We start from the raw sequence: 21,836 nt of genomic DNA on the forward strand, positions 1-21,836 counted from the left end.
CACACCTGTAATCCCAACGATGGGTGAGGCCGAGGCGGGTGGATCGCTTCAGACCAGCCCCCCACAGCAACAAAAAAAAAGAACTTTTTAAAAAATGAATACGACTTTTTGAATGTTCGGCTGGCAGGGTTGCCAGCTTATCTGCTGAGTCTTTTACCTCGTTTAGAGATAGCGCGCGCAATGAAGAGAAAACATTCATCACCCGGTACAGCATGAGTGTTAACACGGCGGCTTGGTTCCCACGCGGACCCGGGGGACAACGTCCCCCATCCTGGGCGGCTGCTCCCCGCCCTTCTGCACCGGCCGTCCGGGTGTCTTTCTGGTCTTCCCTCCGTGTCTGCGGCGGGTCGTTTCCGCCCCTCCTCCCTGGCCCAGGCTACCGCGGGAAGGGAAGAAACCGAGGCCGGGGGGGGGGGGGGGGGGGGGGGCCGGGGGGGGGCCGGGGTGGGGCGGGCCGGGGGGGGCCGGGGTGGGGCGGGCCGGGGGGGGCCGGGGTGGGGCGGGCCGGGCCCAGCCGGAGCGTGTGGCTCCGGGCCTCCCCGGGGCGCGGCCGTTACGGCGGTTCCGGAGCCGCGGCGCCCAGGGCCGAGGGGCGGGCCCGAAGCCACGGCCTCGCCTCCGCCGCCCCGCCGCCTCCCGGGGCCTCGCCCGCCGCCTCCCGGGGCCTCGCCCGCCGCCATGCTGCAGAAGCGGGAGAAGGTGCTGCTGCTGAGGACCTTCCGGGGCCGCACGCTGCGGATCGTGCGCGAGCACTACCTGCGGCCCTGCGTGCCCTGCCACAGCCCGCTCTGCCCGCAGCCCGCCGCCTGCAGCCACGGTCAGGCCCGGGGCGGGAGCGGGAGGTCGGGAGCCGGAGGTCGGGAGCGGGAGGTCGGGAGCCGGAGGTCGGGAGCGGGAGGTCGGGAGCGGGGCCGGGGGGCGGGAGCGGGAGGTCGGGCGGCCGCGGCGAGGGGCTGAGCGCGGCCCGGAGGCGGAGCGCCCGCGGCGGCGTTCTGGGGCCTAGGCCCTGCGGCCCGCGCCCGCCCCCCGGCGTCACCCCGGCCCTCTGCCGGTCGGAACCCAGTGGCCGGGGTCCGCGACTTCCGGGGCGCCCCGCCCGGGACTCCCCGGCCGCTCCGCCCTGCCCAATGGAGGGGCCGCAGAGACCCCGCCGCAGCGCGGGGCCGGGGGGCGGCTCCTCAGAGGCCCGGGGGCCGGAAGCCGAGGCCCCCCGCCGTCGCGGTGACACGCGAGGCCCCGCGCGGGGAGCCCCCGGGGGCGTCCGGCCGCCGGCTTTGCAGCCTCCGGCTCCCCCGGCCGGCGCGGGCGCCCAGACGTCCCCCGCAGACTCGCGAACTGTCAGGCCGGCGCCGGAGAGGAAGGCCGGAGGGGACTTGCACCGGGGACCCCCGAGCACCCGTCCTCGGCTTCTAGAACGATCTCGTGACTGCTTCTCTTTCCCCCACGGGAGGATGAGCGTGGCGGGTCCTTGTCGGCGAACGTTTGGAATCCCCCAAACTCTGTGGTTAAGGGGAACCCTTCAGGCCGAGCCTGCTGGAGACCCCAGCTCCGCCCTCTTGCTCCGCCCTCTTGCTTCGCTGAGCGTTTTCTCATTCCGATCCCTGTGGCCCTTGGCTGCTGAGCACTTGGAAAAGCTTCACAGAGCCTGCTTGAAATGGCTGCGCATCAAACCCAAGTGGTATAAATTTGGGGGTGCTTCATTGGGACGTGTTTGTCAATGATGAGTTAACCCTGAAATATTCAGGTTATGCTGAAAATGTGTCATCCTCTCCTGCGTCTCCGGCAACACCATAAACCGCGTTGAGCTTGTGTTTGTCACAGCTTCAAAAAAAAATGAGGGTGCTCAATGTACCTGAACTTGGGGCCTCTACCAAAGTAGATTTGTCTTTTAAAAACTCCCACCTTGGAGTTAAGACAGGAAGTTATTCTGCGTGCCGGAGCGCTCTGACATTTAGTCATAAACCAGGTTTGGAAACATTGTGTGATCTCTTACATTTTGAATTTTGTTTCAGATGGGAAACTCTTGTCTAGTGATGTGACTCATTACGTGATCCCAGACTGGAAAGTTGTTCAAGATTATCTTGAGATCCTTGAGTTTCCTGAGTTGAAGGGAATTATTTTCATGCAAACAGCTTGTCAAGCTGTACAGCATCAAAGAGGCCGGAGGTATATGTTTTGCATTCTTTATTTCTGTATGCCATAGGTTCTCCCCACCTTAGAAAAGGTCTCTTGTTGGAGGGGGACGGGAGGAATTCATTATTTTGTCAGAAAGGACATTTCAAACTAATTTCGTATTCTCTTTGATAGTGAGGAATGCGGTAACATTATTTTATATTTCTGCTTCACCTGGCCAAGACAGCTGACTGTAGATCAATAAACTGTAGTGTCCCCAGTATGTGGGTATTTAAGATTCTAGTGTGAATTGGCTTTTGGCTTGCATTTTTATAGTGGCAGGGTTATTGCTTATTTCTTGTTGATAATGTGTATTGTTTAATCTTCTTTATACATACATTGTTTCAGAAGCATACATTCTTTTCTTGGGGAAAAGAGTATTTTATTTTTAAATTTTAAACTCTTTTGTTATGGATGCAAATTGTACTTGTAATGATTTATTCAATGAAACCAGAAATGGCCTGTTTTATTTTTAGATTACTAGTGTAACTACCAGCCCTAGTCACTGTATTTGCTAAACAAAGGATTTCTAATTGAACCATTCTAAAATTCTTGCCTTGGACTTAAATGAAGAATAGTTGTCTATCTTTTAAACAAATACTTTAAAAAATGATTTCGTTTCCTTTAACATTGGGAAAGGTTTATGACTTGAACTTAAGACTGTATGGAAATGGCACATTAGAATTATATGTCCAACCTCTTAACACTCTAAGTTATTTATTAAGCACAAACTACACATTTATTTTTTTTTTAAATGTGGTTTCTTCAGGCCTTGGTAATAAAAGATGAAGTGTTTTTGTTTGTATATGAAAATGACAAATTGTCCTGTTATTATATGCTCAGTTCAAAAAACGTACATTAACCAGATTGTGTGCAGCGTTTTTCAGATAGAATATTTTTAAATGGGCTTCAAGTTGATTTTGTTCAGACACCAAGATATAGATGTTTATACACATCCAAATTTAAATGCTGCTCCAGGTGCCGTATTTCAATTTCTGCTACTAAAATCAATTTGTTGTTATCATTTGGATTGCCAACACACTGCCAGCCTTTTCAACTTCTGTTTTCTAAAATATTTTTAATGTTAAGAATTGTTTTAAAAACTAATTCCTGGGACATTCAAAGACAGAGAGTTGGAATTTAAACGTCTTTTCTCCTGAACATTTCAAGAGTAGTTAACTTGATGAAAAACGATTGGTTTTCCACTGCTTTCTCGTGTCTTTGAATGTACTAAATGTGAAAACAACAGATGAGGAGTTATGAAATAGGCCGTATGATAATACCCCGATTTGGTTCGTTTGGTAAGCTCTTTTTGAGCTCTTAGTTCTAGGCCTTGGGGAATAAAAAAGAAGTCTTGGCCGGGCGCGGTGGCTCAAGCCTGTAATCCCAGCACGTGGGAGGCCGAGGCGGGTGGATCACGAGGTCAAGAGATCGAGACCATCCTGGTCAACATGGTGAAACCCCGTCTCTACTAAAAAAAAAAAATGCAAAAAATTAGCTGGGCATGGTGGCGCGTGCCTGTAATCCCAGCGACTCAGGAGGCTGAGGCAGGAGAATTGCCTGAACCCGGGAGGCGGAGGTTGCGGTGAGCCGGGATCACGCCATTGCACTCAAGCCTGGGTAACAAGAGCGAAACTCCGTCTCAAAAAAAAACAAAAACAAAAAAAAAAAAAGTCTTAGTCCCTCTCACAACAAACCTATTGTCTTACTGGGGTTAGATGGAAGAAACAAGACAGTTATTATGAAGCACCTTAGACACACAAAGGGTAATTTAATGTGGACTATGCAAAGTGTGGAAGTAAATGTGGGACAGATAGGTTAGACCAGAAAATCCGCTGGGGGAAATGGATTTGAGCCTGGTCTTCAAGGCTGTAACACGAGCACGATGGAAGAAGAGGAAGAAATCAGCACTTGGCACTTTGCTTGGCACTTTGTTTACCTGCTCACCAACCAGCAGGTACATTCAGGCTGACACAGCTAAATGACCCAAATTGCCTAAGCTCTAGAAAGTGTCATTTATTGAAGCTAACTTTTTTTTTTTTTTGAGATGGAGTTTCGCTCTTGTTGCCCAGGCTGGAGTACAGTGACACGATCTCGGCTCACTGCAATCTCTACCTCCCGGGTTCAAGCGATTCTCCTGCCTCAGCCTCCCGAGTTGCTGGGATTACAGGCATGCGCCACCACACCCAGCTAATTTTTGTATTTTTAGTAGAGACAGGTTTTCTCCATGTTGGTCAGGCTGGTCTCAAACTCCCGACCTCAGGTGATCCGCCCACCTTGGGCTCCCAAAGTGCTGGGATTACACGCGTGAGCCACCTGCCCAGCCAGCTAACTTTAAAATTAATAGGCATTGAATACATAAGATCTGGGAGACTTTCTTTATTAATTCAGCCTTACTAAGTGTTATGTATAAGTTATTTGACTTTTTTTGATTTACAGATTAAAATTGTATATATTTGGCCAGGCCCGGTAGCTCACGCTTATAATCCCAGCACTTTGGGAGACCGAGACAAGGAGGATAACTTGAGTCCAGTTCAAGACCACCTGGGCAACATAGTAAAATTATTTTAAAAAATCATATATATTTATGGTATACAACATGATGTTTATCTTTATTTTTATTTATTTTTATTTTTTTAAAGACGGGGTTTCACCATGTTGGTCAGGCTGGTCTTGAACTCCCGACCTCAGGTAATTTGCCCGCCTTGGCCTCCAAAGTTTTACAGGCGTGAGCCACCATGCCCGGCCACAGCATGATGTTTTGAAATATGTATACATTGTAGAAAGGCTGAATCAAGCTAATTAGCATATGCATTACTTTATGTACTTACAATATTTTTGGTAATAATTGACTTTTTATATTTAACTGAACTTGGCCTAGCAGAAACTCTCTAATGTTTTGTTCATTTAATGTTGGGAAACATTTTGTTTTGTTTTTCAGTTCTTCCTTGGAGATTTTTGAGATGCCAGTCAATAATTCATTTTATCCAGTATGCTTTTAGGAACATTATTGCTTAGGAAAGTTTTGTCAGTTAATAATTCTTGGTCCCGTCTGGTGTCTGGTATAGGATACTTTGCTTGTTCCTTTTGATTCCCCCTTGAATTCCTTCTGTATAGCTTCAGAGAGTCTCCATATGTCATGCTTCAGTTTCTTGACAGTATAAGATTGGAATCAGTCCAGGCTCAGTGGCTCGCGCCTATAATCCCAGCACTTTGGGAAACCGAGGCAGGTGGATCACTTGAGGTCAGGAGTTTGATACTAGCCTGGCCAACATGGCAAAATCCTGTCTCTACTAAAGATACAAAAATTAGCCAGGCAAGGTAGTGCATGCCTGTAATTGCAGCTACTCAGGAGTCTGAGGCAGAAAAATGACTTGAACCCGAGAAGCAGCGATTGTAGTGAGCCAAGATTGTGCCACTGCACTCCAGCCTGGGCAACAAGATCGAGACTCTGTCTCAAAAAAAAGGAAAAAAAAAAGATTGGAATTGTAGAATATTATGGTTGGAGAGATCTGAAAGTTCAGGTGATCTAACTCCTCATCAATTGACCTCAGTGTTCTCAACATGAGTGATATATCAACCTTGTTTCTAAAAGAAAAATATCCTCCTGGTCACCCAGTGCTGATTTATTGTCTTCTATTGTTATTTAAATATGTTTAAACATAAATCTAGATATAAGTTCTCATGTTTAAATACTTTAATACAATCCTAATGTAAGTTAAAAAAGTTACAAAATCAGAAAACTGCAAATGAACATTATTTAACGTGACAGATAACATTGTTTTGCTGAAACGCGATCACCAGCGTTGTGTTTAACAATAGAAAGACATAGCCTTTCATCTGGTTATATTTGTAATAAGATTTTATATTCAATAATATCAATGCAGAGAATGCTTGTTTTCATAAGTATATTGCACAAAACAGTATGACTAATGGCAGGTCTTCAGTCCTTCAGGATAATCACATGTCCTGCCATCGAATCATCCTCAAATCAATGCTTATTTAATGAGGAGGCCCCCCAACAACTCTGTAAGGCTGTTTTGTCTACCATGTTCATGTGTTCACATGTGCGTTGGTTTATTCAACAAATGTTCACCAAGAGACTGTATGTGCCAAAAACTGCTAGCACTGTGGATACAATGGCGAACCAGAGCAGACGGGGTCCTGGCGGGGAGACAGGCAGTAATCAGGCTGTCACACAAACAGATGCAGAACTGCAACTGCGACAAAGGCACTGAAGCCCAGGGACAGGGCCCCAGGAGAGCCCAGACCAGCCAGGGAGGCGAGAAGGGCTTTCCTGAGAGGGATGCCTAGGCGGGGTCCCAGGGTTGGTGTAAACCAGGCGGAGTGGAGAGAAAAGCTTTCAAGGCAGAGGAAAATGCCTGTGCAGGGCCCATGGGGAGGGGCCTGTGGCACGCTAAAGCAGCTGAAAGAATGTCTGGGTTGGATAGAACACCTCATGGGCCTCAGGGATGTCAGGGAAAAGTTTTAAGCAAAGTGGGATAACATGATCAGATTCCCGTCCTAAAAGGATTACTCAGCTGGGTGTGGTGGTTCATACCTGTAATCCCAATATTTTGGGAGGCCAAGGTGGGTGTATCACCTGAGGTCAGGAGTTCAAGACCAGCCTGGCCAATATGGTGAAGCCTCATCTCTACAAAAATACAAAAATTAGTTGGGCATGATGTCGGGTGTCTGTAATCCCAGCTGCTTGGGAGGCTGAGGCGGGAGAATCACTTGAACCTGGGAGGCGGAGGTTGCAGTGAGCTGAGATTATGCCATTGCACTCCAGCCTGGGTGACAGAGCAAGACTCTGCCTCAAAAACAACAAAAACGGGATTACTGGGCCAGGTAGAGAAGAGGCCTGGAAAAAAGAAGCGAGGAGGCTTTTGCTTTAGTCTAGATGAGGGAATGTTGGTAGCTTAGAGATAGAAATAGATGTTTCCAAGAGCTATTTAATAGATAAAAATCTATAAAACTTCCTAAATATATAACTGAGAGAATTGAAAACACATCAGCATTGGGTGAAACTGAAAACATCATACACAGCCAGGCGCAGTGGCTCACGCCTGTGGTCCCAAAACTTTGGGAGGCCAAGGTGGTAGAATTGCCTGACTTCAGGAGTTCAAGACCAGCCTGGGCAACATGGTGAGACTCATCTCTATTAAAATACAAAAAATTAGTTGGCCGTGGTGGCGCACACCTATAGTCCCAGCTTCTCGGGAGGCTGAGGCATGAGAATTGCTTGGACCCAGGAGGCGGAGGTTGCAGTGAGCCAGGATCGCTCCACTGCACTCCAGCCTGGATGACAGAGCAGGACTCCGTCTCCAAAAATAAATAAATAAATAAAAATGAAAACATCATACACATGGCAGCTTTCTTCATCATAGCCAAAAAGTGGAAACAGCCCAAATGTTCATTAATTGATTATGGTTAAGCAAAATGTGGTCTCTCCATACAGTGGAATGTTATTCAGCCATAAGACGGAATGACATACTGATACAAGCTACCCCATGGATAAACCACAAAAACTTACTAAGTGAAAGAAGCCAGCACACACATACAACATCGTATGTTATCTAATTCCATTAATGTAAAATGTCCGGAATAGGCATATCAACAGAGACAGAAGGTAGATTAGTGGTTGCCAGGGGCTTGGGTCCAAGGGAACAGGCAGTGACTGCCTCATGGGTGGACACGGGTTTCTTTTTCAAGTGATTAAAATGTTCTGTAATTAGATCATGGTGATGGTTGCATCATTGTGACTTTACTAAAAATCACGGAATTCTGTGTGTTTTAAGGGTAAATTTTATGGTATGTGAATTATATCTTAATAAAGCTGTTGTTTTTAAAATCTCTAGAACTAGTGATAGATTTAGGTGTGTGAGGTGGCAGGGAAGATGGGGTCGAGGGTATCACTGAGGTTTCCGGCTGGCATGACTGGATAGAGAGAGGGAATGCTGGAGAAAGCCTGGGGGCAGGGGAGTTAAAATGGAGACTTTGAAGTGTCTCTGGGGCATCTGTGAGGGCCCCACTGACACCAAATGGCAGTGCAGTTAGAAAGCAGTCATTCACATGGCCCCAAATGTACTCCATAAAAATGTTTGTGAGTATTGTCTAATATAAATGGAAATATAAACTTGTAGAAAACTCAGTGGTCTCTGCAGGTAAGTCTGTGAGACCCTACCAGGGTTGACGAAATTACATTTAGTCCAGAATTCACTTTGGAGGTCTTTCCTCTGGTGGGGACTTCCACTTCTTTTTTTGAGATGGAGTCTCAAGAGTGTCACCCAGGCTGGAGCGCAGTGGCGCAATCTCGGCTCACCCAACCTCCGCCTCTCGGGCTCAAGCCATTCTCCTGCCTCAGCCTCCCAGGTAGCTGGGACTACAGGCATGCACCACCACTCCCAGCTAATTGTTTTGTGTTTTTAGTAGAGATGGAGTTTCACCATGCTGGCCAGGCTGGTCTCGAACTCCTGATCTCAAGTGATCTGCCCACCTCGGCCTCCCAAAGTGTTGGGATGACAGTTGTAAGCCACTGTGCCAGGCCAAGGGGACTCCCACTTCTTTTTTATTTTTTATTTTTTGAGACGGAGTTTCACTCTTGTTACCCAGGCTGGAGTGCAATGGCGCGATCTCGGCTCACCGCAAGCTCCGTCTCCTGGGTTCAGGCAATTCTCCTGCCTCAGCCTCCTGAGTAGCTGGGATTACAGGCACGCGCCACCATGCGCAGCTAATTTTTTGTATTTTTAGTAGAGACGGGGTTTCACCATGTTGACCAGGATGGTCTCGATCTCTTGACCTCGTGATCCACCCGCCTCGGCCTCCTAAAGTGCTGGGATTACAGGCTTGAGCCACCACGCCCGGCCGGGGACTCCCACTTCTAATCCTTAGAGAGTACAGTCGGCAGTGGGAAGGGATATTGCATCTGTAGGTAAGGTCACCACTGAATAAAAATAGTAAAACAATAATAACCTAAAGAAAGTAGGTTTAACTGTCCCTCTAAGAAATTGCTTAAAACATTAAGATGAGGAAATTTTAGAAAACATCCAAGCCAGTCCAGGAACTAAGGTTTTTCTGTAAGACTTGATTATTTATTTATTTATGAGAAGGAATCTGGCTCTGTCACCCAGGCGGGAGCACGATGGCGCCATCTCAGCTCACTGCAACCTCTGCCTCCTGGGTTCAAGCTGTTCTCCTGCCTCAGCCTCCTGGGTAGCTGGGATTACAGGCGCCCACCATCATGCCTGGCTAATTTTTGTATTTTTAGTAGAGATGGGGTTTTGCCATGTTGGCCACGCTGGTTTCAAACTCCTGACCTCAAGTGATCAGCCCGCCTCGTTCTCCCAAAGTGCTGGGATTAGAGGCGTAAGCTCCTACACCCAGTCTGTACTTGACTATCTGAAACCATTGTTCTCCTGTCATTGTAGTCAAATTTGCTTTAGGCACTTGGTGCTGTTTGCTGACTCCACGCAGGATATTCATCTATCTAGTCCCATCATATGCCCTGCAAAACCCGGACTAGCAAAAAATATGACTGTATTGTATATATGCGCTATTAAATTATAACCATAAGCCCAGATGTCTACAAGCAAACCCGACTGTCACTCTCAGAGTGATTTGCTGTTTGTTTCCTGCTTTCTGCATTAATATTCTTGTACCATGTGTTCATTTGTTTCATCTGGCTGATTGGTAGCTGACAAATGGAAGCTTGCACTGAAAGTCTAAGAAAATATATATGGGAGTGAAACTTAAAATTGAGAACATTTTTTGTTAAATTATATATTTTTCTAAATATTAGGAAGCATTGTCATTAATCTGATGGTACCCCCTTGGTCTGGCTTGTGGCACATCAGTATTTGCAGAGGACAGAATTCAAGAGACCCTGGGTCTGCAGTGGCTCATGGCCAGCACGTTGGGAGGCTGAGGTGAGATTGCTTGAGCTTAGGAATTTGAGATGAGCCTGGGTCACATAGTGAGACCCTGTCTCAATAAAAAATACAAAAGAAAAAATTAGCTGGGCATAGTGGTGTGCATCTGTAGTCCTGTCTGCCCATGAGGCTGAGGTGAGGGAACACGTGAGCCTGAGAGATTGAGGCTGCAGGGAGCTGTGATCGTGCCACTGTGCTCCAGCCTGGGCAGCAGAGTGAGTCCCTGTCTCAAAAAAAACAAAAAGATCTCTGGGTCTGAAGTGAAGGTGTAAAAACAAATGCAGTGATGTCTGTGAAGCTTAGCAAAAGGCAACTGGGCTCTGGAAATGTCCGTTTATTCTGGGGTGTTGGTATCCTGGACTTGGATCACTGTGATCATGTAGGGCTGTGCATTTATTTGTTCGATTGGAAAGCACCTGCTGTGGGTGAAGTAAAGCCGTGCTGTCTGCTGTGTCACACTTTCCGCCCTGCTGTCCTCTCTTGGGCCCTTTGTCTCCGCTTACTCTTATTCATCCTTCAGGGCTCATGGGTCTCCTACTGCAGGAAGCCTTCCCATCCCTCCCATCTCCTTTCAAGACACTTATCCCACTGAAATGGGTGGTTCTGTGTTATGTTTGGTTTGTTTTTGCCAGGTAGCATAGCCTTTTTATTAAATGTGGTAAAATGTACATACATAAAATTATCATTTTAACCTTTTTTTTTTTTTTTTTTTTTTTTTGGAGACGGAGTTTCACTCTTGTTACCCAGGCTGGAGTGCAATGGCGCGATCTCGGCTCACCGCAGCCTCCGCCTCCTGGGTTCAGGCAATTCTCCTGCCTCAGCCTCCTGAGTAGCTGGGATTACAGGCACGTGCCACCATGCCCAGCTAATGTTTTGTATTTTTAGTAGAGACGGGGTTTCACCATGTTGACCAGGATGGTCTCAATCTTTTGACCTCGTGATCCACCCGCCTCAGCCTCCCAAAGTGCTGGGATTACAGGCGTGAGCCACCGCGCCTGGCCCATTTTAGCCATTTTTAAGTGCAATGTTCAAGGGGATTAAATACATAGTCACTGTTGTCAGCCATCACTAACATGTGTCTCCAGAACTTTTCATTGATCCTAACTGAAACTGTACACCCTTGAGATGCTATCTCCCCTCCCTGGCCCCTGTTCTGCGATTCTACCTTCCATCTCTGTGAATTTGACTACTCTTAGTACCTCATGTAACTGGAATAACACAGTGTTTGTCCTTTTGTGAGCAGCTTATTTCACTCTGCATAATGTGTCACGGCTCACCCATGTTCTGGCATGTGCTACAATTTTCTTCCTTTTTAAATGTGAATAATATATTCTACATTATGCTTATCCGTTCACCCGTGATAGATTGCTTCCACCTTTTGCCTGTGTACTGTGAGCAATGTTGCCATGAATATTGGTGTACACATGTCTATCTGAACCCTCGCTTTCAATTTAGGTATATACTTAGAAGTGGGATTGCTGGATCGTATGGTAGCTTTGTTCTTCCTTTCTTTGCTGTAGACATGGGGCACTGCCCTATCTATGCCGTAGGTCACTGTTCAGATGCAGTGGGTTGGTTAGTTGGTGTCCTCAAGGGCATTCAGTGCAGCAGCCTTCACCTCCCCCAGCAAACCTGGCACACAGAAGTAGTGCAGCAAAGATTTGCTAAATGAAGGATGTTTAGCAAGGGAGACCATTAGTAAACAAATAACCACAGTAAATTCAAGTGTTTTGTAAGAGTGAACAAAATGGGGTGGTAGGTAAAGGGAACAAAAACTTCTAGGGGACAGAGTCAGGAAGAGCAGGCAATACTTTTTCAATGTTTTCTCTGAAATAACAGATTGCAGATGTTTATGAAATCGCTCCAAAAATCGTTCCTATTATTTAATAAATAAGTGCTCATTCTGGAAATTCCGAGCATTACCAAAATGGGCAAGGCAGAAAATGAAAGCCTGCCCACGCTGTTAACAGTGTGGCATAGACTCTTCTAAGAGGCTTTTAAAATAAGTTTTAAAAGTGTCTTTATCCAGGCATGATGGCTCACACCTGTAATCCCAACACTTTGGGAGGCCAAGGCAGGAGGATTGCTTGAGCCCAGGAGTTCGAGACCAGCATGGTCAACATGGCAAGACCCTGTCACTACAAAAAAAAAATACAAAAATTAGCCAGTTGTATTGGGGTGTGCCAGCTACTCAGGAGGCTGAGGTGGGGGGATCATCTGAGCCCAGGAGTTTGAGGCTGCAGTGAGCCCTGATCACTGCATTCCAACCTGGGTGACAGAGTGAGACCCTGTCTCGAAAAAGTGTCTTTGTGAAAGTGGGAAAATTACTAGTATGATATCTTCAGTGCATCTTGAGGGGTGAGGGAACAGCATTTGTTTGTACAACTGGAATTCTGTTAAGAAAAGCTGCTATTCACAGAAATGAAACTGAGTCCCTTTGTTTATTAAATATTTCATGGCCAGGCATGGTGGCTCACGCCTGTAATCCCAGCACTTTGGGAAGCCAAGGTGGGTGGATCACCTGAGGTCAGGAGTTTGAGACCAGCCTGGCAAACATGGTGGAATCCAGTCTCAACTAAAAATACAAAAATTAGCCAGGCATGGTGGTGCATGCCTGTAAACCCAGCTACTTGAGTGCTGGAGAATCACTTGAATCTGGGAGGCGGAGGTTGCAGTGAGCCGGGATTGTACCACAGCAGCCTGGGCAACAGAGTGAGGAAAAAAAAACAGATATTTTATAAGTTGCTCTTTTTTTTTTTTTTTTTGAGACGGAGTTTCACTCTTGTTACCCAGGCTGGAGTGCAATGGCGCGATCTCAGTTCACCGCAACCTCCGCCTCCTGGGTTCAGGCAATTCTCCTGCCTCAGCCTCCTGAGTAGCTGGGATTACAGGCACGCTCCACCATGCCCAGCTAATGTTTTGTATTTTTAGTAGAGACGGGGTTTCACCATGTTGACCAGGATGGTCTCGATCTCTTGACCTCGTGATCCACCTGCCTCGGCCTCCCACAGTGCTGGGATTACAGGCTTGAGCCACCGCGCCCGGCTATTTTATTTTTATTTCGTTAGAGACAGGGTCTTATTCTGTTGCCCAGGCTCGAGTGCAGTGGCCTAATCATAGCTCACTGCAGCCTCAGACTGCTGGGCTTAAAGGACCCTCCTGCCTCAGCCTCCTGAGTAGCTGGGACTGCAGGCATGTACCACCACGACCAGCTAATTTTTTTTTTTCATTTGTGACATATACCTTTGCAAATATGCCCAGCTAATTTTTGCATTTTTATTTTGTGTAGAGATGAGGTCTCGCTATGTGGCCCAGGCAGGTCTTCAACTCCTGGGCTCAGGCAGCCCTTCTTCAGCCTCCCAAAGCGCTGAGATTACAGGCATGGCCACCACGCCCCGCAGTTTTTCTTTAAATAAGCAGTTGGCTCCCTTTAACATAACCGAGTGTTTTCTGTAATTTCGTATTACCTAGACTATTGAAAAGCACCTTCTTAGAAACTGACCCCTAGAAGACTTGATGTTTGATTTGTGACTTCGGCCAGCATTGTGGGAAGGATCTTTTTTTGTTGTTGTTTTTTGAAACAAGGTCTTGCTCTGTCCCCCAGGCTGGAATGTAATGGCACAATCACAGCTCACTGCAGCCTTGACTTCCCAGGCTCAAGCAATCCTCCCACCTCAGCCTCCCAAGTAGCTGGGACTACAGGTGTGCACTACCATACGTGGCTAATTTTTGTATTTTTTGGTAGAGACAAGATCTCCCTATGTTGCCCATGCAGGTGTTAACTCCTGGTCTCAAACTATTGTCTCTCCTCGGCCGTGGAAAGGATCTCTTGATGGGCAAAACCTTAAGACTTTCTGTTAGTTGTCTGACAGATGAGGCTAGCTCTCACTTATGTAAATCATGGTGGCAGCATAAATAAAATTCACAGATAAATCACCAAACGTATTTACCTTGCACGTTCTTTTCTAGGGCTGCCATCAAAAAATCAAATATATTAATGCTTAATGGTATTTACAGAACAAAGTGAGGTCCAAAAATAAAGTCCTAAACTCTCTGCTTGCCTCGGTGTACTCAGGCTTTGAAGAAGGAGGCGAGGCAGGACAAGGCAGTATAATTACATAACAAAATGACTAGAAGTCTCTGAAGGGGAAAGAAGAAAAGGAGTTTAATTGATCTGCAAACTAATTAACTAGGCCCTGCCCAGGCACGATATAGCAGGCAAAATCGAGAAACCGTGGCAACCCGATACTGAGCACTGAGCACACTGAGACCAATATAAACACACGTTTTTCAGGTTTAAAGTAATCAATCTTTTGCTCTAAAATGCCCCATGCTTTTTTGACCCTTAGTAAGAGACGGCGGCAGATGAGTACCTGCTTCGTTAGATTAATTTTTCTCCTCCCTGTCACAGACAGTATAACAAGCTGCGAAACCTGCTGAAGGATGCCCGTCATGATTGCATCCTCTTTGCTAATGAATTCCAGCAATGCTGCTATCTGCCTCGGGAAAGAGGAGAGTCCATGGAGAAGTGGCAGACCAGGTACGGCCCTGACTTGCTGTGGTGTTCATACCGTTGTCGTCTTTCATTTCCTCATCATTTGCTGTTTGGGAGTTCATCTGAATAGTATGCTGGACCAAACGAACAATTATTCTGAACCGTGATTCACACCGAAATGCTTACCATGTCCATATTTTAGATATATCATTTAAATGCATAACTGATATATATTTTTTTAAATTGTAGTTAGGAAGAGTTAGGTACCCAGAGTATGTTTGCCCCAGAACCTAGCAGCCAACGGGATCATTCCCGTGACCTAGAAGTCGTAACTTTAACGTGTGTATTTTATATGTGTTGTATGTATGTGTATGTATGCGGAAGGCAGGTTTCGTTTTGTTTTTGGGGGTTTTTGTTGTTGTTGTTGGTTTTTCCTGAGCCAGGGTTTTTTGCTTTGTCACCCAGGCCGATACAGTGGTATGATCACAACTCACCTTCTGGGCTCAAGTGATCCTCCCACCTCAGCCTCTCAAGTAGCTGAGACCACAGGCATGTGCCACCACAGTCGGCTAGTTTTTGTATTTTTTGAAGAAATGGGGTCCCAGTATGTTGCCCAGGCTGGTCTGGAATTCCTGGGTTAAAGCGATCTGCTTGTCTTGGCCTCCCAAAGTGCTGGGATTATAGGTGCCAGCCACTGTGCCTGGCCAGGCTCCTACTTCCAGTCTTACTCAACTGCAACTGGTCATTTCATTCTGAAAAAGCTGCTTCAGGAAAGACAGTGTCCTGGTTTAAGTCTGCCTGAAAGCAGAGCCTAAAGCAAGCCCTTGAATGTGGAGTGTTTATGTGGAAAGCAATTCCCAGAAGCAGGAGTGAGGGAGCAGGGAGAGTGAGATGGAGACGGAGGGAAGATGGAGAAGCACGTGCCGCATCTGTGGGGAACAAAGGCTGCATCAGTGCTGCTGAGGAGCCACACGGAATGTGCCTCAGAAGTTACCTTGAAAGCTGGGCACAGTGGCTCATGCTTATAATCCCAGTACTTTGGGAGGCTGAGGCAAGAGGATCAGGAGGTTTTGTTTTTGTTTTGTTTTTTTGAGACAGTCTTGTTCTGTTGCCCAGGCTGTAGTACAGTGGCATGATCTTGGCTCACGGCATCCTCTGCCACCCGGGTTCAAGCGATTCCCCTGCCTCAGCCTCTGAGCAGCTGGGACTACAGATGCGCGCCACCATGCCTGGCTAATTTTTTTTTTTATTTGTATTTTTAATAGAGACAGGGTTTCACCGTGTTGGCCAGGATGGTCTCGATCTCTTGACCTCGTGATCCGCCCACCTCAGCCTCCCAAAGTGCTGGGATTGTAGACCTGAGAGGATCAGGAGTTTGATACCAGCCTGGGTAACATAGTGAGACCCCATCTGTACAAGGAGTTAAAAATTAGCCAGGGATTGGCAGGGCATGGTGGCAGGATAGCAAATTAAAAGCCAGATATGAAATTCTGAACAAGAGCTTGTGTTTGTCTGCCTGGGGAGGGCTCACTTGCCCTTTGCTTTTCCAGGAGCATATACAACGCGGCTGTTTGGTACTACCATCACTGCCAGGACAGGATGCCAATTGTTATGGTGACAGAAGATGAAGAGGCAATTCAGCAATATGGAAGTGAAACAGAAGGAGTATTTGTGATTTCTTTCAAGGTATTTCCAGACGAGTATGAGTTCTCATTTCCCAAGTAGTACCCATAAGGCTCTAGATCCCTTTGGTAATACAGAAGAGAGAAAATAAAAGAGGAATAGACGTTAGGAAGTTCCCTTTTGGCCAGGCATGGTGGCTCATGCCTGTAATCCCAGCACTCGGGAGGCCAAGACGGGAAGATCACTTGAGCTTAGGAGTTCAAGACCAGTTGGGCAATCTATTGAGACTTTGTCTCTACAAAAAATTAAAAAATCCAGGGAACCGCAGCTTAGGTGCAGACATGGCCAAGTCCAAGAACCACACAACACACAACCAGTCCCAAAAATGGCACAGAAATGGTATCAAGAAACCCCAATCACAAAGATACGAATCTCTTAAGGGGGTGGACCCCAAGTTCCTGAGGAACATGCGCTTTGCCAAGAAGCACAACAAGAAGGGCCTAAAGAAGATGCAGGCCAACAATGCCAAGGCCATGAGTGCACGTGCCGAGGCCATCAAGGCTCTCGTAAAGCCCAAGGAGGTTAAGCCCAAGATCCCAAAGGCGGGTGTCAGCCACAAGCTTGATCGACTTGCTTACACTGCCCACCCCAAGCTTGGGAAGCGTGCTCGTGCACGCACTGCCAAGGGGCTCAGGCTCTGCCGGCCAAAAGTCAAGGCCAAGTCCAAGGATCAAAACAAGGCCCAGGCTGCAGCTCCAGCTTCGGTTCCAGCTCAGGCTCCCAAAGGTGCCCAGGCCCCTACAAAGGCTTCAGAGTAGATATCTCTGTCTGCCAACGTGAGGACAGGAGGACTGGTGTGACCCCCCGGGGCTGCCATCTGCATGGGGCTGGGGTCCTCCTATGCTATTTGTACAAATAAACATGAGGGAGGATTTGTTAACAACAACAACAAAAAAAACAAAACAAAATCCAAGCATGGTGGCATGTACCTATAGTCCCAGCTACTCAAGAGACTGAGGTGGAGAATTACTTGAGCCTAGGAGATGGACGCTACAGTGAGCTGTGATCACACCACTGTACTCAAGCCTGGGTGACAGAGCGAGACCCTACCTCAACAAAAGAAGCTCCATGTCTTCATTATGCCTCAACTATTTAACGTTGACTTTCACAAATTCAGACCAACTTTGACTGTAAGGCTCACATCATCTAATACCAGCCCAGTAAACTGCTGGCAGTAAACTAACATTGATAACTGCAACAGTAATGGTACTGGTGATGATGGGGACAAGAGGTTGGATAATATTGCCAACATTCTCATTGACCTATCAAATGGCAGTTTGACGTAGCTCTACCTAGTGGTAACCAACACGTATCTATGCCAGGTACTCTTCTGTGTGTATTATTTCATTTAATTCTTGCAGAAACCCTACGAGGTAGGTATTATTATTTCATCTTATTGGTAAGGAAATGGAAACACAGAAAGACTAAGTAACTTGTTCAGAGTCACACAGTAGAAAATGGTATGGCTATGATTAAAATCCAGGCAGTCTGACCCCAAAGCTCTTAGCCGTCATGCTATACTGCCCCCCAAGTTATTTTTCTGAAAACACACACGAAACAAACTGTCTTAAAGGCCAGTCTTTTTTCTTTTTCAACTGTTACTCACTCTTCCCCACTCATGAATGTTCATGGGGGCTAACAGGAATAAATGAAAGGGCTGAGATGTGATATTTTATATTTGAATGCTGTCAGATCTGCTTGGTACAGATCTCAGACAGGAGGGGCATTGTCAGTGACCGCTTCATTGGGCTGTCTCAGCAACACAGTTCTTCCTGTCTCTTAGGTACCTTTTGTGAGAGCAGGATGGCTGTTAATCTCTCAGCAGATCACTGGGCTCTTCTGTCTGCCCACCTGGTCAATTAAGTTCCACCTGTTGATATCATTTTTTGGTGCAGAAACTAGAATAAGGCCCTGTATTACCCCCGGTCAGTTTACAGAAAGTCTAGTTGGGCTTTGAATTGTAGATTTCATAAGGGTTCCCAGGTGCATGTATTGCTAAAGATTTGCCAGTAGAATTTTTTTTGGCCCTGCTATAAAAAAGTGCTCTGGCATGCCAGAGAATTCCAGGGGCGCTGGATATTAATGGCAGTGTCATTTGCTTTTTCTGGTGCAATACATCATGTCTTGTTCCTGCAGAGGACAGTTGACTAAAATTACATTTTTCTACTTTTTGTGAAAATTACTTTTCTTTGTAGTCCAGTGGTATAGTACAGTTTTATTTTCTGTAGCATTTCTCAAGAAAACTGACCAAGGGCTTCATAGAGGTGAATGATAGTAGAAAAAAGAGACATTGTGACATTCAGATGAGAGGGAAGCCCAGAATTCTCTGTGGGGACTTGAAATGAGATGGATAAGGGCCAAACTGATAAATCCCTCTTGAAGAGGTGGTTCATAATGACAAAGTGTGGTGTCGATAAGTGATAAGTGACCATAGAATTGGGCACTGATGTTAGCACAGACAGACTTTCTGGAAGGAGCAGGGAAAGAAAGGAAGCACTTTACAGGACTCTGAAGTCAGCGGGAGAAGTACTGGAGTTGACAGTAAGCGTAACCTATTTCCTTTTCAATTTGAGAAAAGAGAATGTGCAAGGCTTTACCCCTCAGTTCAGTTAAAATACATAAAAAAGACAAGAATTGCCCTGCACAGTGCCTCATGCCTGTAATCCAGCACTTAGGAAGGAGGCACTTGAGCCCCGGAGGTCAAGGCTACAGTGAGCCAAGATCACACCACTTGTACTCCAGTATGGGCAACAAAGCAAGACCCTGTCTCTAAAAAAACAAACAAAAAAGGGCCAGGCACAGTGGCTCATGCCTGTAATCCTAGCACTTTGGGAGGCTGAGGTGGGCGGATCACAAGGTCAAGAGATCAAGACCATCCTGACCAACATGGTGAAACCCTGTCTCTACTAAAAAAACAAAAAAATGCAAAAGTTAGCCAGGTGTGGCACGCACCTGTAGTCCCAGCTACTTGGGAGGCTGAGGCGGAAGAATTACTTGAACTGTGAGGCGGTGGTTGCAGTGAGCCGAGATTGCGCCACTGCACTCCAGCCTGGTGTCAGAGGAGACTCCTCAAAAAAAAAAAAAGGCCAGGCACAATGGTTCATGTCTGTAATCCCAGCACTTTTGGAGGCCAAGGCAGGCAGGTCACGAGCTCAGGAGTTCGAGACCAGCCTGGCCAATATGGTGAAACCCCGTCTCTACTAAAAATACAAAATTAGCCAGGCGTGGTAGCACATGCCTGTAGTCCCAGCTACTGAGAAGGCTGAGGCAGAAAAATCACTTGAACCCAGGAGGTGGAGGTTGTAGTGAGCCGAGATCGTGACACTGCACACCAGCCTGGATGACAGATTGAAAAAAAAAAAAAAAGAAAGAAAAGAATGTACACATATTGCTGGACACAGTGGCTCCTGCCCATAATCCCAGCACTTTTGGTGGCCAGGGCAGGAGAATCACTTGAGCTCAGGAGTTTGAGACCAGCCTGGGCAACATAGTGAGACCTCATCTCTACAAAAAATTTTAAAAAATTAGCCATATGTGGTGGCATGCACCTCTAGTCCCAGCTACTTGGGAGGCAGAGGTGGGAGGATTGCTTAAGGTGGGGAGGTCAAGGCTGCAGTAAGCCAAGATCACGCCATTGCATCCAGCCTGGGCTACAGAATGAGGCCCTGTCTCAAAAAAAAAAAGTACACAGGCCAGGTGCAGTGGCTCACACCTGTAATCCCAGCACTTTGGGAGGCTGAGGCAGGCAGATCTCGAGGTCAGATCAAGACCATCCTGGCCAACATAGTGAAATCCCATCTCTACTAAAAATACAAAAAAATTAGCTGGGCGTGGTACTGCACGCCTGTAGTTCCAGCTACTTGGGAGACTAAGGCAGGAGAATTGCTTGAACCCAGGAGGCAGAGGTTGCAGTGAGCCGAGATCGCACCACTGTGCTATAGCCTGGGCGACAGTGCAAGAGTCCGTCTCAAAAAAAAAGAAAAAAAAAGTACATGTAGGCCATTGTCTGCAGCAGTTAAATCCACATAAAGACAGGCTGCCTGGATCTTTGCAGGTGTGTGCGTGGCGTATGTGAAGAGAAAGAGACTGGGAGGTGGAAGTGTTCCAGGGTGAGTGGCCTCCGGGGCTCGTTTGGCAGGCTCCGGGGCTAATGCGGTGGTAGAGAAGGAACGGTGAGTGAGGCTCAGGAAGTCCTGCCCACTGAATACACCTTCAAAGCAGCAGGCCAGCAGTTCCTAGTCAGGAGTTTCTGTAGTAGTACCATGATGAAGAATCAACACCTTCTGACCATATTTCTCTGTGCTTTTGTTAAATACAGAATTACCTGGACAATTTCTGGCCTGATTTAAAAGCTGCCCGCGAGCTTTGTGATTCTATCCTTCAGTCTCGACGGGAGAGAGAGAATGAGAGTCAGGAGAGCCATGGGAAGGAGTATCCAGAACATCTTCCCCTGGAAGTGTTAGAAGCTGGGATTAAATCTGGACGCTATATCCAGGTGAGGGTGCTGATTTAGAATGTGTCAGGGCTGGGCGTGGTGGCTCATGCCTGTAATCCCAACACTTTGGCTAAGGCTGGCAGATCACTTGAGCCCAAGAGTTGGCAACTAGACTGGGCTATATAGTGAGACCCTGTGTCTACAAAAAATTTTAAAAATAGTCAGGCGTAGTAGTGTGTACCTATAGTCCCAGATTACTCGGGAGGCTGAGGCAGGAGGATCACTTCAGCCTGGATGGTTGAGGGAGCCATGATTGTGCCACTGTCCTCCAGCCTGGGCAACAGTAAGAACCTGACTCAAGGGAAAAAAAAAAAAAAAAAGAATCTGTCAGGACCAGCCAGTGTGTTTTCTTCTCTTTTTACTGCCTGCTGTCACAGGCCTCTGATCTCACAGACTGCAAACAAGATGGGCATGAGTAAGTCAGGGCTGTCGATGTTTCAGGTGACTTGGGAGTCATTCTTTCTGTAGACGCTGGTTGTCCAGCTTGAAGCTACCCTGTGATGAAGTCCTTAATTCTGTTATATGTTGAGCAACACACAAGCAGAATGCGGAGGCAGCCTGGTAAATGCCTGCTGTCAGTAGGAAAACAACATGTCTCTTTCAATCAAGGTCTGGAGCTTTGGCGATATTGTAAAATTGGTGACATTTAGCTCCTTTCCTCCTTTGCCATTTTTTCTCTGCCCCTTTCAGGGGCCTCTCTGTGATCCTCCCAGGACCCTAGAACCCAAATGCTGTCAGGGACGGAATCAGATACAATTTTTATTCAGATTTCAAGTTTTACATACACTCATTTATGTGTGCATGTGTGTGTAGCTCTGCGCAGTTTTATCACATGCATAGGTATGAGTATCCACCACCACAATCAAGACACAGCACTGTTCTTTCATGGATTTTACATTTCTAATGAGCAGCTCAATTGTCAGTCACAATCTAAGAACGTCACTCCAAAGCCCCTCCCAGAGAGTGTGGGGATTTTAAATGAGAGGCTGATGTTTCCAACTTGGTAGCAAAGTTTATAGCATTCCTGGGAGGAGATTTTAAGATAGAAGATTTTTTTTTT

General features: G+C 46.8%; 2 protein-coding genes across 2 annotated transcripts; both read left to right on the plus strand.

The window, feature by feature from the left end:
• Positions 1-492: 492 nt before the first annotated feature.
• Positions 493-20,818, plus strand: LOC116531992 (DIS3-like exonuclease 1). The gene is made up of 5 exons (XM_032251032.1): positions 493-817; positions 2,013-2,166; positions 14,515-14,643; positions 16,149-16,284; positions 20,600-20,818. Exons 1-5 carry the CDS (start codon positions 679-681, stop codon positions 20,792-20,794), a joined length of 753 nt encoding a protein of 250 aa, XP_032106923.1. The 5' UTR covers positions 493-678; the 3' UTR covers positions 20,795-20,818.
• LOC116531993 (60S ribosomal protein L29-like) lies at positions 6,577-17,161 on the plus strand. The gene is made up of 2 exons (XM_032251033.1): positions 6,577-6,614; positions 16,540-17,161. Exon 2 carries the CDS (start codon positions 16,563-16,565, stop codon positions 17,037-17,039), a length of 477 nt encoding a protein of 158 aa, XP_032106924.1. The 5' UTR covers positions 6,577-6,614; positions 16,540-16,562; the 3' UTR covers positions 17,040-17,161.
• Positions 20,819-21,836: the final 1,018 nt, after the last annotated feature.

The sequence above is a fragment of the Sapajus apella genome, unplaced genomic scaffold (genome assembly GCF_009761245.1).
Source record: "Sapajus apella isolate SASKATOON/1434 unplaced genomic scaffold, GSC_monkey_1.0 scaffold74, whole genome shotgun sequence".
NCBI classification, from domain to species: domain Eukaryota; kingdom Metazoa; phylum Chordata; class Mammalia; order Primates; family Cebidae; genus Sapajus; species Sapajus apella.

Coding starts and splice junctions, on each gene's coding strand:
- LOC116531992 (XM_032251032.1), top strand. CDS start 679: ATGCTGCAGAAGCGGGAGAAGGTGCTGCTGCTGAGGACCTTCCGGGGC. Junction 818..2,012: donor GCCCGCCGCCTGCAGCCACG/GTCAGGCCCGGG, acceptor ATTTTGTTTCAG/ATGGGAAACTCTTGTCTAGT. Junction 16,285..20,599: donor TATTTGTGATTTCTTTCAAG/GTATTTCCAGAC, acceptor TGTTAAATACAG/AATTACCTGGACAATTTCTG.
- LOC116531993 (XM_032251033.1), top strand. CDS start 16,563: ATGGCCAAGTCCAAGAACCACACAACACACAACCAGTCCCAAAAATGG.